We start from the raw sequence: 17,604 nt of genomic DNA, 5'->3' as shown, positions 1-17,604 counted from the left end.
CACTTTATAAAGAATAACATAAGATTAGTTATTGATTATTTTGTCACATTGTTTCATTTTAGTGTTTAGTAAAACATGCATGTACATTTTATTTTTTATAACATTTCAGAAATGTATTCCAGTATTGCAGCTGGTTAATACATGCAGGCTATTGTGTGCTCGCTGTCCATGGTGCTGAAACAATGTATGTCAGTGTTAGGGATTGCACAGAATTTCGTTTAACCTGCTGTTTTTTTGTTACATTGTTTACTGAGGTCTAATGGTTGGGCTACTTGATTCATTTGGAAACTGTTGGCCTATATTTCACCTTGACATTTGTCCTCAGGCATTTTTTGGGACGCCTTGTAGTTTGAGCAGAATAAGTAATTGTTGTATGAAGCTGCAGGTGGTAATAGAAATGTATGCATGGGTGTGTAGTGTCCAAAGGTTCAACTTGAAATGTATCCACTCTTGATTTTGTAATTTTTTATACAATGAGCTTTATCTCAGACGACATAATATTATATCATCTTTGCAGTCAGTGATTTCACTTTGACCAGAGAAACGTAGACACTTTTATAAACTCTGCAAGTTTGGGAGGAAAACTATGGTAGACAATGCCAATGTGGGGTGCTTAGTTAAAGAAAGACCCTTATATTCCAAAAACAGGTTTTGAGAGCAGAATTTGTATTATTTAAAAAACATCAAAGACTCATTTGGTGCAGAATCAAAAATTGAAGCGTTGCAATGTCTGGAAGAGAAATAGAAAGCAAGCAAGGGCGTTTGTGTGTATGCATGTGTTTAGTGGCGGTACTGGGGGGGTAAAAGGGGTTAAGCCTCTGGAGAAGAAGGAGGTTAAATCATCATGAAGATTGAAGCCCTCCAGAGCATCTGCAGGTATCCACCACTATAAATAATGAGCCTATAGGCCGATGCCACAAAGGCAGTTTGCAGATCTCCCCTCTCATACCGCCCACTATACACACACACTATCTCTCTCTCTCTCTCTCTCTCTCTCTCTCTCTCACTCGCACACACACACACACACACACACACACACACACACACACACACACACACACTCACACACACACACACACACATACACACGCACAAGAGGTGGGAGTGGATGCTCGTGTAGCTGCTGGAAGCCGGGATGGGATAATCATGCGTGTCTGGCTCCGGGCGTTGATGCAGCTGCCGTTGCTGGATCCGGACTGGACTTGGGGCGCAGGGTGGGTCTAGTTCCCGACTGGAGCTATCTAGACCTCATGTCGATGTTATCAAGCATTCCGAGAAAGACGAGGGCGATGGCCACGAGAGGAGTCGGTGCAGCTCTTTGAAACGTCCAGGCGAGAGAGAGAAATCGACCGTTTCCGCCGATGGAGGACAGAATTGGCCGGTATTAAAGCGCAGCGCCGGTGTGGAATAACTTGGAGAAGGGGGGGAGAGGATACCCCTTATAGGATATCGAGGGAGCTTCACTTGTTTTCTTTATGTCCTTTTTTAACTGGGATAGAGATAGACACGCACCTAGAAGAACGGCTCACTTGTGCATCGGTAATTAGGAGAGAACTGCCTCCTTGGAGCGAGAGGCAGCCGCATCCGACCGACCGGGGGGGATACTTGGATGGAGAGGGCGCAGTGAGGGCTGAGAGAGCGGCGTGCCGTGTGTAGGAAGAGACGGAGGGGGACCGGGCAGTTTGAAGGCACGGGGAGCCAGGAGAGGCGCGGCGGCTCCATGAGCGGCTCCTGCCGGGACAGAGTGCCCAGAGCCCAGCCGGAGCGTCTCCACCGCCGCGGGTAGAACCCCGGGCAACAGGACGGCGGCCAGTTTGGAAGTTTTGATGCATATGATCACAACCACCATGATTTTTATGATTCTTGGTGCTTCAGTTGTAATGGTAAGACATCTTCACCTCCCTCAGCCACAATATGTTTTTTTTATTTACTCACCGAGGCTAATATTGATTCAGATCATTACAAATGTTGCGAGAAGCACCTTACAGGAGGCCTATGAATGACATGTGGAAGTAGGTTAGCCTACCTATAATTACCTGCTGTCATAAATAAATAATCTAAGTCCGTTTGGAGGCAAGAGCCCCCCCCCCCCCCGCCCCCCTTCTTAGAATCGGGAGGATCTGCCAAGGCTATTTTCTCTCCTTTTTCCTTTATAATCCTTATTATTGTTGTTATTTATCCTGATAATTATGACGAGAATAATTCGCTGTCTGCAGGAATAGCCTAGCCTATTTGCTTGACATGTCCCAGCTGACTTACATGGTTATTTGCAGGCGATAGCCTGTTTAATGGACATGAACGCACTACTGGATCGCTTTCACAACTACATCTTACCGCATCTACGAGGGGAGGACCGCGTCTGTCACTGCAACTGTGGAAGGTAAATGCCATCATCCTTGCACAATATTTTGGGATAAACATGGTGGTGTGTGAGGGTGATTTTTTTTCTTTTACCCGTCAATTCTTAATTTCTGAAGAGGCCTCGAAGATGTGTAGGCGGCGAAGCCCCGCAGAGCTGATATCTGTGCGCTTACATAGCGAGATGTTTTCATAGATGTTTTATTATTCGCTCGAGATATGACATGTTTGGTCGCGGTGTTTTTTTTATACATCGGCTGCGAAGATTTCGGCTTTGCTGCATATACGAAGGTGTGTGTCGGAGCCATAAATAGGTAATGAACTATGAGCAATATGAAGCCGTTCAAAAACAATCTGAGCATCAAGTGCGCTACACAGGCCTACATGGCGACAATATCAACCTGCTGGCTTTATTGTGGACGTATGAGCGCAGAAAGGAAGTGGTTATGGCTTAAGAAGTGCTATGATGCTGCCCATCAGCCTACCTGAAGTGTGTGTGTGTGTGTGGGGGGGGGGGGGACAGCAGCAAGACACTCATTAATAAATTAATCTGGATTTAATCAGCAGTATTGTGCATTTGTCCATCAACAATCATGTAGTAGAGCAGGCTGTGGGCTGTGTGGATGACACAAGTGGGCCTCTGTTATTTTCTTGTCTTAATCTACAGTGCCCAAGGGTATGGCAACAGTGTTGGAGCAAATTTAAAGTCAAATGTATCCAATAGATCACACCTATATTAGATCCTGATTGACCCATGTCCTGCATGCAACCTACAGCCACAATCAGTGTGTTAGGAAAGGGAAATGTCACCATTCATGTTGGTGCAAGGCTGAGCAGATGCACATTAAAACAAAACAGCAGTGTGTACTGTGCATACTGCAGTGAGGGGGTTGATGTACTAGTTCATTAGCAGCATTAAGAGGCCAGTTCCTCTGTGTTGTTGTTTTTTGAGCCTGTAAATCCAGAAATGGGTGCTATTAGATTATGCTTGTCAGAGAGAGATAATATGAGGCAAAGTTTGGAGGGGCTTCTCACACACGCTGACAGATGTGATGTGATATGGACTGATCCAGACAAAAAAATGTGTTGGAGACAGGATTTGTGATGAAAAGATGTATCACTGACTGTCTTATTTTGTAATATTTTGACAATCATGTCATCCTTGCTACTGCCAAAAAGGGGCCTGGTTGTGAATACAAGCAGGGTTTGTAGAAATTGAAATATTATCAGCATTAGGCAGTGATTTCTCTCTGTATAATACTAAAAATTATATATTTCTTTCTTCAGTACAAGTATTTAGCAATCAGGCACTGATAAAATAGTAAAAATCCTCCCCTTCTGTTAGTTTTTAGGAGACTATACCCAAACTATGTATTTCATTGACCTGGAAAACTCCTGAATTAGAGTCAGTCATCTGTTTTCACATTAAACAGCAGAAAGATGCGTGGATGAATAGAGCAGACCTAAGCTTGGATTTTTACTGGCCTGCCCTTCCATCCGTTACACGTGGAGGTGTCATGACGCCCACAGCGCTCACCTTATCAGGCTTGAGGACAAGGCCAGTGTCATTTTATTTGGCAGCCTATGTGCTCTGATTTGGACGTAGTTGTAGCTTCTCCGACGGGCCCAAAGCCTGGCTGCCTCTGTGGCAGCAGGGGAGAGACGTAGGAGTGGACCGTGTGTGTTGCTGGGTGCACCCTGCTGATTGGTGTCATGCTGTTGTGGGAGGCTGCAGGATAGTTGTGCTAAAATTATCTAAATGCTCTCCTTGTGGCATTTCCGTACAAAACTCTAACAGAAAAAATTAGTAGTTTTCATTTCTGTACTAGAGAAGAGGGCACATACCCAATGATGTGCAGGGTGCAGGTGAACAGGACTTAAAAGGGACAGTTCACCCCAAATAAAACAATTGTGCCTAAACAAATTCATTTGAAAAACTCAACAGCAATGTCTCTTTCAGAAATCATGACCCGGTTACTCAAGATAATCCCCAGACCTTGTTGTGAGCAGTTCCATGTAGGAACTATTTTATTTATACCAAACTACACCCACCAACCATATCGCCGCGCAGAAGGAAGATCTGTGGATTATCTTGATTTCTGAAAGAGACATTGCTGTTGAGTTTTTCAAATGTATTTTTTGGCACTTTGAGCAACACAAGCCGAGTGCATCTAGTTCCATTATATTGGAGAGAAGGCAGACATCTGTACAGCGGATATCTCCAACACACACCAAAACAATCTAGATTGATGAATAGATCTACAGGTAAGAGGAAAAATATGTATTTTTGGGTGAACTGTCCCTTTAAGTCAGTTTAAAGTTACACAGGCAACATTAAATAATCCTTTACTTTATTTATAGGCATTTGGGAAAAAAGGCCTTGTTCAGGGAATAGAAAGCCAACTAGAGGAAGATTTTAGCTTATCTTTACACGTAGCTTAGCTTTAATGGACCTCAGTGACTGTTTGGTTTCGGTCAGTGAGGTCCAACGTTTGATCCCCCATGTGCCCCTACTACTTCTTCAGTAAGTTACTTAAGATCTGTTATTTTCCCTCCATATTCACTACTAAGTGCTGTGGTGTTTCTGTAATGCACTTTGCCAGGGAATATCTGTCAATCAAACGGCACGGGTGGATTTCTGTTAATGAAGCTGCATTCCTGTAGGTGGAGATTTTTACTTCTTCCTCAAAGTTGGAAACATCAGCAAAACATCCAGTTAATTTCCAGTGTATAGGATTTTGCCAGTAAAGACCCACTAGACACTAAACATAGCAGCATTCATTATTGAGGTGTTATGTCAGTCGGCGATAGAGATAAGCAAAGCAGACATTTATTTAAATATGTAGAAAACCTGTGTTATAAACTGGGGCATTCACCAGACAGGGAGCATCCAAAAAAAACTCAATTGTGTTGCATTACAGGAAATGTAGAAACCAGTGTTTTTGTGTTGCAGTGTATATACATATATATATATATATATATATATATACACACTTTATATATATATATATATATATATATATATATATATATATATATATATATATATATATATATATATACATATATATACATATATACACAGTGTATATATATATATACACACTTTATATATATATATACATATATACACAGTGTATATATATATATATATATATATATATATATATATATATATAAGTATATATATATATATATATATATATATATATATATATATATATATATACACTGTGTATATATGTATATATATATATATATATATATATATATATATATATATATATATATATATAAGTATATATATATATATACACACTGTATATATATATGTTGTAACAGTAATGCATTCACTGATCTACCTCAAACATCAGTTGTCTTTAAATTTGCATTCGATCAGTGTAACATTTCCATATTTCCATATATATTTCACCTCGTTCTTCTCCTGTGAGGTGTAAACACCTGGTTAGTAGCAATCACACACCCTGTTGATTTGTGGGGAAAAAAACAATTAAAATTGGATTGATATTGAATCTTTTCATGTCTACATGGAACACATTTAAAGAGATTTTCTAGTAAGAACCTGTTTGGACCAAGCATAGTTTTCTATTACAATGAAAAGGCAGAAGCCCACTTTGACAAAACATTTGCTAGTTTTAAGATATCTCAAGAACTAAACTTTCACAATTGTTGCATTTTAGATGATGTATTTGTCTTTGTCCAGAAAGGCTTTTACTGAGCTGGTATGGCCTTAAAGATGGGGTACGCAGTTTATTTCTGGCATCATTCAGTTTCAATTCAATTTGGAAAATCGCAGGTCATTTCAGGGAGAGGGCGTTCCTATAAGCAATATTTTATCTCCATCTGTCTTATAGTTGAGCTAACTGTAGCCAAAAAACAGCTTTAATATGTGAGGATACTGGAGTAAATGCTTTTCTAATAGTCACTTTAACAGTAGTCACTGAAGCAGGTGGCAGAGTGTTGCTTATTCTTATTTCAGGCCATGAGCACAAGGCAGTCTCCTTAAACTTTTCCAGCAGCAGCTGCCTTAAGTGCAGCCTGGAAATACCTAAGGGTTCTTGAGAGGGCTTCAGGGGGTTTCCAGAAAAAGTGTGGATTAGTGCAATTTGTTTAAAACTCAGATATAAATCTCTAGGTAGTGAGAAATGGTATATATATATATATATATATATATATATATATATATATATATATATATATATATATATATATATAATGATTCCTAAAAAGCTTCAACACACTATATCTCATCAAACAGTGCCTATGGTCCTCAGGGTCAAGGACATTTGGAAAGTTGTTTTTCAAGTTTACATTTCTACAGATGAGTAACGAATAAAAGGAAACCGGATGGCAATCCAGGCACTTAAATCATTAAAAAAAGGTCTTCATCAGGGTATTTAAGCCCCCGTTACTCTTTGTTCTTCTATTTAGGAGTGCCTGGATTGTCTTCCTGTTTATCCCGGGTTTTTTTATCCGTTTTCCATGAGCAACTGATAAATATTTGCTCTATGATTGAGTATACAGAGCAACCAGTCATCTTTTTTTCCAAATGAAAGGAAACATCTGAATAAATTAGTGAAGACACAAATACAGATGCTTCCAAACAGGACACGAGGGCTCACTGAATGGTTGGTGGAGTCTGGAAATTTCACAGTTATATCTATTAGTATCTAATATCTATTGGAATAATGGTGTTCAGAGCAGCAGAGAATATGTGCCAAGGAACATTGAAGCTCTTTTGGACAACAGTTAACTTTATGTTGTTTTCTTCTTTTGATTTCACCCATCTGTATGTCTCAAAGACGGCTAATTAATGTTCATTTGTATAGCTGATTCTAATTACATGTTGGTTTATATCTAACACTTCCATTACCTTCCCCTGTCTGTCCTCCCCCAGGCATCATGTCCACTATGTAATCCCATACGATGGGGACCATTCCTTGGTGGACTCATCAGAGAACTACTTTGTGAGTGATAGTGTGACCAAGCAGGAGATGGACTTGATGCTGGGGCTGCTGCTGGGCTTCTGCATCAGCTGGCTACTGCTGTGGCTGGACGGAGTCCTACACTGTGCCGTCAGGGCCTGGAGGGCGAGCCGCTACTACGGTAAGATGGACACTGTCTGCTGCTCTGCTGCAGATACACACTGCTCAAGATGAACACAGCTCAAACTAGAAGGTCACAGACCTCCGCCAAGACCATGCCCTATCTCGCAATGTTAACGAAAGTGTAAAGTAATGCATGTATCCGCCCCGCGATTCAGATCCACTCCAAAATGTAATGTGTACTTTCATGAAAATCAGACCAGGAACTTTTCCGTAATCCTGCTCACAAACAGAGACCAAACCAAAAGCATAACTTGGAGTAGGTAACGAGTATCCCTAAAGAATCATAAAAATCTTTCTCTATTTTGTTCAGATGTGTGCCGAGGTGTGAATGCACTGCAACATGACAGGAAATTACATTTTACAGCATGTTCACATTAATTTAATAATTTACCAGCTGGAATAACAAAGTATCTATGATTCAAAGCAAGATTTGTGGTAGCAAAATGCGTGTTTCCTGAAATATATGTATCTGTATCTATCCACCATGTCTCTGCCTGTGCGAGCGTTTGCCAGGTTACACAGCAGTTGGTGGAGCTCTGGTAAATGACCTTCCCCTCATTGCTCAGCCCATTCTTGGTTCTCTTTACTGTTTGTTTTTTTTCTCAGGTTTACTGCGACCTCTTAGGAAAATCACAGCTAAACCTTCCAACTGTGTGATGATTCAGAAGAAGGCCATCAGTTGAGGCTAATTTAAATAGTTGTCTTCTTTTTTGGACAGCCGAAATACCTGTAACCTCTTGATTTGTTTTCAGGGAACAGTAGTAGTAAAAGGCTAATGAGTAAGAGCACAATCATTAGGTGTAATTATGTTCTGAATATGTGAAACTCATTATTTAATAAGACAACAGAAAACCCTACTTTAATGAGAACTCCAATAATATAGACTCTCGAAAGTGATTGTTATTAACATTTTATTCAAATTCAGGATAGAGAATAGGACGTAAAAAGCAGCACTTTTATGTTGCAGGACTTAGTGAAAATAAATAAAGCCAACAAATGTATTGATTTATGTCTTTTCCTGTTGTTTCTCTCACAAACTGCTGATTCAAATCCACTTCCTTACATATATTCACTTCAATAGATCATTCTTAAATTCATTTTGATGGCACACAGTAGTGTAATAACTCTGCACTATATTGTTATGCTCTAACAAGTCTTTCTGTATTAGCCTGTTAGCTAAAATGTTGCGTTAGCATTGAACCAAACAGAATAGTTGACGTCCTCATGGCAGCACTTTTCAGCAGTAGTTTGGTTTGAATATCAAATGGTTAGTGTGTTTTGAATCAGGTATGACAGAACAACCTTTGTGCAGCATTGTATTATGTTATTGTAAGTTAAACCTTCAACAATCTCAATGGGGACACTGCAAAAGCAAAATAGCAAAACAATGCAGTCAAATTAAATAGAATATTAATGAGTTGAAATAATGAAGATGATGCAACTCCCAATTAACATTTGGTTGAATTAAACCTCAATGGAAAAACTATATAGATAGAGGTTTATTGCAACACCTCTAGTGCAAAGGGGAAAAAATACACCATTGATTAAAATACCAAAATTACAAAATAATATTATGAATAAAAGATAGGAGACACTAACTTCAAGCACGGACTTAAAAAGCTGAGGGGCCCGGACAGTAAACATAGTTCTCCCATGGTGATGAGTAGAGACTTGAAAATCATAAGGGCCCTGAAAGGATCTCTAGCAGCAATCAGGCTCACTTTTGGGTAAACAAATCACACAAAAAAGCTGACTTAAAACCATAAAATCAATTCTACAATTGACTGTTAAGGGAGACAAAGATTTAGGTAATGTTGTCACTTCTCTTAGTGAGCCTGATTAGCCTCGAACAAGCGTTCTGAATCAACTGTAGTATGTTGATATTTCTCCTGCAAAGAGCACGAGTGCGTCACAACAATCAAGCCTGGAGGAGACACAAGCATGAATGACCTTCTCCATGGCTGCACATGAAAGACAAAAAAACATCTTAGTGCCCTAGTTAAATGAAACACAATTTCACCACTTGAGCATCCAAAGACAGACCTCAGCCTAAGTGAAGACAGGCTGATCAGATTACACATAAGAAAATTAACAGCGCTGGTACAGGGACTAGGAGGGGTAATTGTTAGCATGATGGATACATCTATAATACTTTGTAAGGCTTTAAAACAGAATGTCAGCTATGATATACCCCAAGGAGAGCATATTAATAGAGAACAATCAGGGACCCAAGATAAACCCTTGGGGGACTCCACAAGAAGAAAGATGTTTTATCAGGTATGAAGTAAACCAGTCTTGCACCACATCCGTTTCAGAGAATTTATTCCAATCTGGTGGTCTACTCCGTCAAAGACTGAGTTAAGGTCAAGGAGAATGAAAGCGATTATTTTCAGGCGCAGTGACACCACGGTAACAACAAGAAACCTGCACCTTGCAAGGAAATACGTCCAGCACGTAACTGTAAAACCACAACTAGCCTAATTATTCTGATTAAATCTTTGCTCAGGTTGAAGGTGGGCGGAGCTATTCTATAATTTATGTGATGTCACCAGACATGAATTAGGAATAATAGCTGGGCCTTCTTGTTAGATAGCAGCAAAGGTGGGAAAACTTTATTGAATGGAGTGCAGACTGCATTTGGGGCGGCAGGTTACTTTTCATTTGAGTGTTGACAGAGACAGTACAGCACCTTCTCTACTTGAATTCAGCCAAAACAAGTCAGGTGAAACATATGTTTTATTGTCTGTATTGTTTACGATGCTTTTGGTACAAATTTGTTTTCTTGACGCAAAGAACTGTGATTCAAAGAACCATGTGCCATTTGCATGCCTAATTGAAGCCCTACCAGCACAAAAGACTGTGCGGATCAGGTTTCATAGCGCTCCGGTGATAAAGTGTAATTGTCCCACTCACAAAGGTTACCGCAACCAAGCACAGTCTGTACACGTCAATACAATCCTGAAACGGACCTAATCTTCCCAAAATTGCTTTACTCGTTTACCATGGGATGGATTACTGAACCTATGGGGCACATGCTGAGGAGCCCAAAGTATGATGTGCCACGATGTAGGAGAGGTGGTGGGACCTTTTGCATGTCTGTTACTTTTGCTTCAATGGTAGCTGTATGTCCCAGAAATGTCTGCATGTCAAGCTCAGTCATTGAACATTATGACTGCACATTTGTTAAGTGGTTAGCACTGTCACACGCAAGAGGGTCCTGGTTTGAACTCTCCGTATGGAGTTACAGTGTGCTCTCTGCAGGTTTACATAGCATGAGAATAAGAAAATGGCAAAAATGTCCAGCTACTATACACGATATGTATGATATGGATTATATTTACAGGTGTGCAGAAAGCCACATAGATACATTAAGTTTCTTAGTGTGTAGATGTATCAATTCCCATTACACTACGGATAACATGAATTAATGTGCAGTTCTTGCTGAAACTGTATTGTCTAATGAGGAAATCTGGCCAAGCTGTTATTTGTTTGAAACAAGCATTCCCTTTGTGTGATAACCAATACAATACATATATACAAATACAGCATTTACCAAGACTGGTTCCAACTAGGCTCGAGAAACAGCGATTGAGAAACGACTTCCCTCCCACCATCTGCTGTGTCGTAGTGAAAGCTTCTTTCCCACATACCATGTGCTTAAATCCAGAATGTGATAGTTGCTCCTTAATTTCCTGTCACCTGTCAGCGCTCACTCTGGAATATCTGTTTAATTTCTCTAACCGTCTGCTGACAGATGAAGGATGCATGTTACTTTCGTAAAACAGCGAGAATGCGGCAGATTTAATGAGACAGAATATGTGGTGTATAGTTCACCAACATTTGGATTGAAGAAATAAAAGGCTTTCAGTGAGGCTAAAGCTAAGCGGTGTGAAATCATGACATGGCAGCATGAAATCCCTCATAGTCTGGCGCTCTGCTAAAGAGACAACGCAGTGGATTCATCTCTGCTGCACTGGCAAGATGTTCGCTGATGAGCTGAGTATTAGCATCTTGGATTACAGTGTTTTAGTTTCTCACGGTCATGCTGGTTTCACAGGCTTTTCCAACCAGCCAGGGATCATACTCCAGGGGGAAACACGAACAAAGTTTTTGCGTTCTTTTGGCACAAATAAGCTAAAGCTACTGAATATTGCAACAAGGCTTGAAAAAACAGGATTTTGAGGTTGCATATTTTGTCTGTGTGTGTCAGGGCAGGCCTGTGTTGTGGAGGAAGCCTGGATCCTCAGTTTTAAGAATAAAGTAGGTGATATATGTGGCCTGGATACTTGCAACGCAATGGAAAAGCTCTTCAGACAGGATGGGAAAGTAGCAAGCAACGTTAGAACTAAAAAGTATTATGTTAGTTATAACTAATATGATTTTTCGGATAAAAAAATTAAACGTGGTATTTGGATTATTCCGTGTTTTTAAAGCTGCTACAATAAACAAGGGCCGTGAATTGTACAAGCTTTGATATTTGCAGGTTTTGCTCAGAGGTGTGGAAGGCTTTGCAGCAGCGAGTCAGACACTGCTGTTTTGTAAAATACATCATCATAAAAGAAAAGAAAAACACCCAGAGAGGAGGGAGCATCCATATTTATTAGCAGCAGTTAGAGAGTGGGGATATACGATTCTTCTTTTGTACCGGGAGGGAATGCCCCTTTCTTCTTCTTCCCTGTGTGTGTGTGTGTGTGTGTGTGTGTGTGTGTGTGTGTGTGTGTGTGTGTGTGTGTGTGTGTGTGTCGACTGTGACGTTGATGCTAGGTTAGACTTGTTTAGCCTCCCCCAGATGAGGAGTGAAGGTGAGGCTGACAGAGCGGGGAAGTGTGTGTGTGTGTGTGTGTGTGTGTGTGTGTGTGTGTGTAGGATGGAGATGCTGTCACATCCCAACCCCCACTAACACACACTCTCTTCTCCAGAGCTATAAATAGAATGAGAGAGAGCAGCTGGAATGGCAAGTGAGAAACACACACACACACTTCCATACACACACTGCATTGAGATGCACATTGATTCCCATTGCCCCCCACCACCCCTCCTAATTCCATCTCTTGCTCCTCCCTCTTCACTTATTGAATCTTCTCCTAGCCATTTCCTTTACAATGCTTCCTGCTACAACGACTTTTGTCTTCTTATCATTGTTGCGCTGCAAATATCTGATACCACAGTCTCTTTTGCAAAGATACCAGAGAGAGAAAGAGAAACACAATCTCAAAAGAATGGAGAAAACGATGACTTGGCGTTCAGCATTAACCCCCCTCTCCTCTAAAAGAGCATAACAAGTGTGCCTTCGCCCCCTATTTTCTGCCTTGCATTACCATTTCTCCCGACTCCATCCCAATCCTTTTATTCAAATGAGAGAAATATGTCTTTGTTGCCCCTTTTCCTTTGGATACCCTTCAGAGCAGTCCTTGTGGACAGCATACCCATTCACAGCTATAAATAACTCACTCTCTCTCCCTCCCCACCTTCCATCCATCCAACACCTCCACCACCCCTCCTCCTCTCGCTCATCCTCTAGCATGGCCATTTGCTTCTGGGTTTGCTGTCTGGGGCTCTCCCCTCTGTCTCTCTCTCTTTCTGCCGTCTCTGTGGACCTTGCTCTGCTCCGCCGGCTCCGGTTTATAAACCGACAAGCACGAACGTCTGCTCTGCCATTCCCCTCTTCGCGTTATACACCTCGCGTTCATGAAATCCCACTCTAGTCAGTCGCTGATTTCACGGCAGGCCTGTGTGTTCTGTACGTACAGCACGGGGGCTGCAAAAGGTAGATACCATTTGACACTTCAGCCTGTAAAATCCTCGTGATAAATAATGACAGGATGCAGGTCACATGTGCAACAGCCCATACACAAATGTGAAAAATCAAGGGCAATACCATGGTGCACTAGAAGAGATTGATGCTTTTTACTATCTCATCCAATATTTCAATGTTCCAATCTTTTATCTCGTCTCCTTCACTCTGCCCTTATTGCAGAAAGCTCACCTTTACTTCCCAGAATTATAAATTGTTGCAGTTATGATGGAGCTGGTGGCTAAAAGACATGTTAAACATGAGCCTTTCCAGTCTGAGGTACGTGTGGAGCTTATAACCTACTTTTAGACCTCGATGTATTTGATTTCTGGGTCATTTTTTCTGGATTGAGGTTGTATGGAAGATATTTGTGTTCAGTTTACAATTTGACCATTAAAGCAGTTTATTCAAAAAACAAATATGGCAAGAGGCTCACAGCTGAGGCTAGCTCACAACAATAGTTTAGAAGAAGGCTAAACTATTGGCAACATTTTCTCTCCATCTCTGAAATATTGTAATACTGTATTGTAGACTCGACAATATCTGCAAAATATTTCAGAGATGGAGAGATGTAGAGCCACAAATCAAAGTATGTCATCTGAAAGGTCTTTACAGGCCCACACGTTTGCAAAGAAAACATGACGGTAATTCTCATAGAATTGCTTCTATATAGCGGCGTGGGGATCACGATCGGGATGATTGAAATGAATGACTATTACTCGTACAGATGAAGTGTGTCTATATGTCCGTGATCGTTTGTTGGGGGGGAATAAGAGGAGAGCTGCAGGATGAGGGCTGGATTTTCAAATTCTGGCTATCCCAGCTTTAAAATACAGTCAACATTTCACTCAAAATTGTATTCTTGATTGAAACTGAGCTGCATCACAAAAAAAAAAAAAATGATATCAGAGATGAACAAAATGACAAACCATTATCCATTTTTTAAATAGAAAGCCATATCAGCCTTTAGCCCTGAAGTCATACAGTACATACATACAGTATTACAGAACTTACTCATTCACATGGAACATGGAAAAGGACAGTTTACAGCACAGAGATCGCTCCTCTGTGTTGCTGGTTGTCGATGTCTTGTCTGCTTCTAACTGGATTTAGAGCCTGAAAACCAGGCTAAGAAGGATTTTACACTATTGTGTGTCTTGATCTCATGAGTGTGTTGTCGAGTAGTTTTATCTGCTCATGTCTGCACGAATACAAAAACAAGACACATTCACCGTCAAGTATAGTTGCGAGTTGGAGTAAAGTAGGGGAGCTGAGAGGTAATCAATATTGTGACATGTGACATGTATTGTGACATTTTATCAATATTTTCTGTTGCATTACTGATGCAGAGGCGTTTCCTTCTTTTCTTGCAGAAATTTGAACTCTGATGTACTTTCTACCAGTCTTTTGCCAGTTTTTGTCTGTTTGTCATTGAAATATTGGCATGCGTTCATGTTTTTGGGTTTACAATGCTCAGACTCTGGGTGTCACCATGACCTAAATATGTCACATAAAGGCAAATAATGTGCGATGTAATCGTAACTTCCCCAGTTCAATTCTGGGAGGCACTTTTGTTGCATGTCACCTTTACATGTCATGTTTCCCGTCTGTCTCCGTCACCTCTCAAATAAAGGCAGAGTGCCAAAAAATAAGCTTAAAAAGGAGCTTAGACTCACTTTGGTACACGATGTTCAGGGCCGTATGCAGTATCCTTCTACAGTATATGTCCTTATACAGTATCAACAATCTTTTTTGTGTGTGATGTGGGGAAAACTGTCGCCTATAATTGATTAATAAAATGAAATACAAATGGTTTAATACGCTTCGCTTTCCAGGCTTCAATGCATGCATTTTGTGAGTCTAACAAAACTGTGCAAATGAAATCTTATCATCAAAAGCTGCATGCAGGACAAAGACATTTTATTTTTGCAGTTTTAAGAGTTTATTTTCCTCTTTAGGCTCATGGATGTTGCATTTCTTGCGATCTAGTCGCATATCTAACTTTGTATCTATCTAATTGTGAGTCATCCTATGATTACGTTCTATATTTCGAGTGTTAAAAATGTTGCATTAGAAAACATTCAAGGTAATAGGGGACCAATTCAAGGGGCATATCCATCATGGGGTTGTTGCATCTATCAGAGGTGGATACAGTCCAGCAAATATCTAGTATTTAAGAAAATGCCAATTTCAACTACTGGTCATACACTAACACTTACCTCCTCTGACCATCCTGTTTCCTCTCATCTCTTTCCTCCAGATACCCCGTCCTGGTCATGGCTGCCCCAGTTTTGCAACCTTCGAGACCTCCGTCGCCGAGCCCAGCTCAGACAACTGGAAGACTCCAGCGGCAACATGGTCCACATTAAACAGAAGCTCTACCACAACGGCCACCCTAGTCCCCGTCACCTCTGACTCTAAAAAACTAAATATGTTAAAAAAAATAAAAGTCCTAGACCCCTCTCCCTATTCTCCTTTCCTCTCCAAAAATCCTCGTCCCCCTTCCCAAAACTACCCCATGGCCAACTGTTGCCTCAGAGACCCTGGGAAACTGCCTTCCCACTGTTCACAACATGGCTCCCTAAACGCCCATAACACGACTTTCTTATGACTAAAATGTCCGGGCCTGTCAGCACTAAAAAAAAAAATCCCAAAATGGAGCAAGATGACGATTATTTGTTGCCACTGAAATCTTGTCTTATGTCCATGTCCACCGTTGTGGTAGGAGGGAAAAAAAGACATTTTTAAGGGTGTTTTTTCTGTATAGAGACATTTTCTGTGTTCATTGTTAAACTTGGCATGCTCTTTTAGAACAGGGTAAGATGTGGGCAGCGTATGGAACGGGGCGGCAAGATGGGTGTCAGAATTTTTTTTTTCTCTAAGGGGTGGGAGTGGGACTTTGTTGGTGTGGGGAGGGGCAAATGAGACTGGTGGGTGGGTGGGTTTTTGTGATGGTTAGATTGCTGCTTCTGTAAATAGTTATAAATACGGGCAAGTGGGGTTAAACAGTCTTTAAAAAGGGGGTGCGGGGGGGGTTACTTTTGTGTGAGTTGTTTATCAATAGAAAACCTAATGATGGACTGTGCGGTTAAAGATTATAGGAATGGAACCGGAAGACGAGTCTGTTTGAAAACTGGATGTGAAACCATGTGATTTCTGCTAAAAACACAGATTAATTAGCTTTGTTACTTAGTGAATTAACTGAATGTATTAATTTTTCCTGTAAATATGTGAGGGGGAGGGGAGCGTGAACGGTTGTGGTCGGGGTTCTCTTTGCTATATTATCATTCTTTTAGTAGACACGGGAGGAGAAATAAATGCCAGCCAAGATGATTTCAATACACATACATACACACACACACACACACACACACACACACACACACACACACCACTCCATCTTCCCCACACTTTGCTCAACAGCGCAGTTCAATTTTCTTTATCCAATTCCCTCTCACTTATCAGGAGCAACCAGCCTATCAGCAGAGGGAACCCTCACCCAGCCCCCCCTCGTCCTCTCTGTCCAGACATTGCTGTTGTGAGGATGAAATGTCTGTTTTATTAAAAGTGCCATTGAAGCACAACAGTGACCTCTGATGTTTGATTGTGTCACTCCAATCATATGAGCGAAGATGGGAACACATTCTCATAGCGAGAGGTTATTTCAGAGCAGCAACAACAGGCAGATTATACAGAGAGGTCCTGCTGACAACTTCAGCTCCGTTTGTTAGAATTCTAATAGAAATTTCAGAAGCACTAACAACACTTCTAAAATGACTAACAATGCCAATGGCATGCTGATGCCACTGAGAAAAGCCCTCAACTATTATCCACTGGCACGATATGACACGTTCAAGTGGCAGTGAGGGCATTTAAAATAATATTTTCACCTTGATTGGGTACTCTTTAGAATGTGTACCTCTCCTATCTGCATAGTCACAACTATTACCTGCCACAGGACTTCATGATGTCCTTTATTCTCTGACAACATAAACCACAGCTAATCTTTATTTTCATTAGATTCATCTCTGAAATATCTTTTAAGGCAATTTTCTAATCTAAAATGTGCATAATAATTTTATAGAGCCTGAGTTCAATGGTGTGTGCTGTCCAACCAGCTATCTCAGAGCCAAAGATGTTACAATGACAGTGATTTAAAACTGAAAAAAGGCAACAAAAGAAAATCCCCACATCTGAGAAACCAGAAACAATTCAGGTCATAAAATTGTTTTAAATTTTCTCTTGATGCTGTGGAGTAATTGATCAGTCGGCTAATCACTCTAGACCTTATATAAACTGCATCACGGGTGCATTTTTGTGGGT

The 17,604-nt window shown here is 40.7% G+C and overlaps 1 protein-coding gene across 2 annotated transcripts; it reads left to right on the top strand.

The window, feature by feature from the left end:
• Positions 1 to 1,042: 1,042 nt before the first annotated feature.
• Positions 1,043 to 15,972, top strand: tmem240a (transmembrane protein 240a). 2 transcript variants are annotated; one of them, XM_029434916.1, is made up of 4 exons: positions 1,043 to 1,883; positions 2,274 to 2,380; positions 7,277 to 7,485; positions 8,094 to 8,446. In XM_029434916.1, the coding sequence occupies exons 1-4, from the start codon at positions 1,827 to 1,829 to the stop codon at positions 8,168 to 8,170; spliced, it is 450 nt and encodes a 149-aa protein (XP_029290776.1). In that variant the 5' UTR covers positions 1,043 to 1,826; the 3' UTR covers positions 8,171 to 8,446. The 2 variants fall into 2 exon arrangements, with proteins under 2 accessions (XP_029290776.1, XP_029290775.1); XM_029434915.1 differs by lacking the exon at positions 8,094 to 8,446 and adding an exon at positions 15,542 to 15,972 and having other exon boundaries at positions 1,827 to 1,883.
• Positions 15,973 to 17,604: the final 1,632 nt, after the last annotated feature.

The sequence above is a fragment of the Cottoperca gobio genome, chromosome 7, assembly GCF_900634415.1.
Source record: "Cottoperca gobio chromosome 7, fCotGob3.1, whole genome shotgun sequence".
In the NCBI taxonomy this organism is placed as follows: Eukaryota; Metazoa; Chordata; class Actinopteri; order Perciformes; family Bovichtidae; genus Cottoperca; species Cottoperca gobio.
This window is presented reverse-complemented; position numbering and strand designations above follow the sequence as displayed.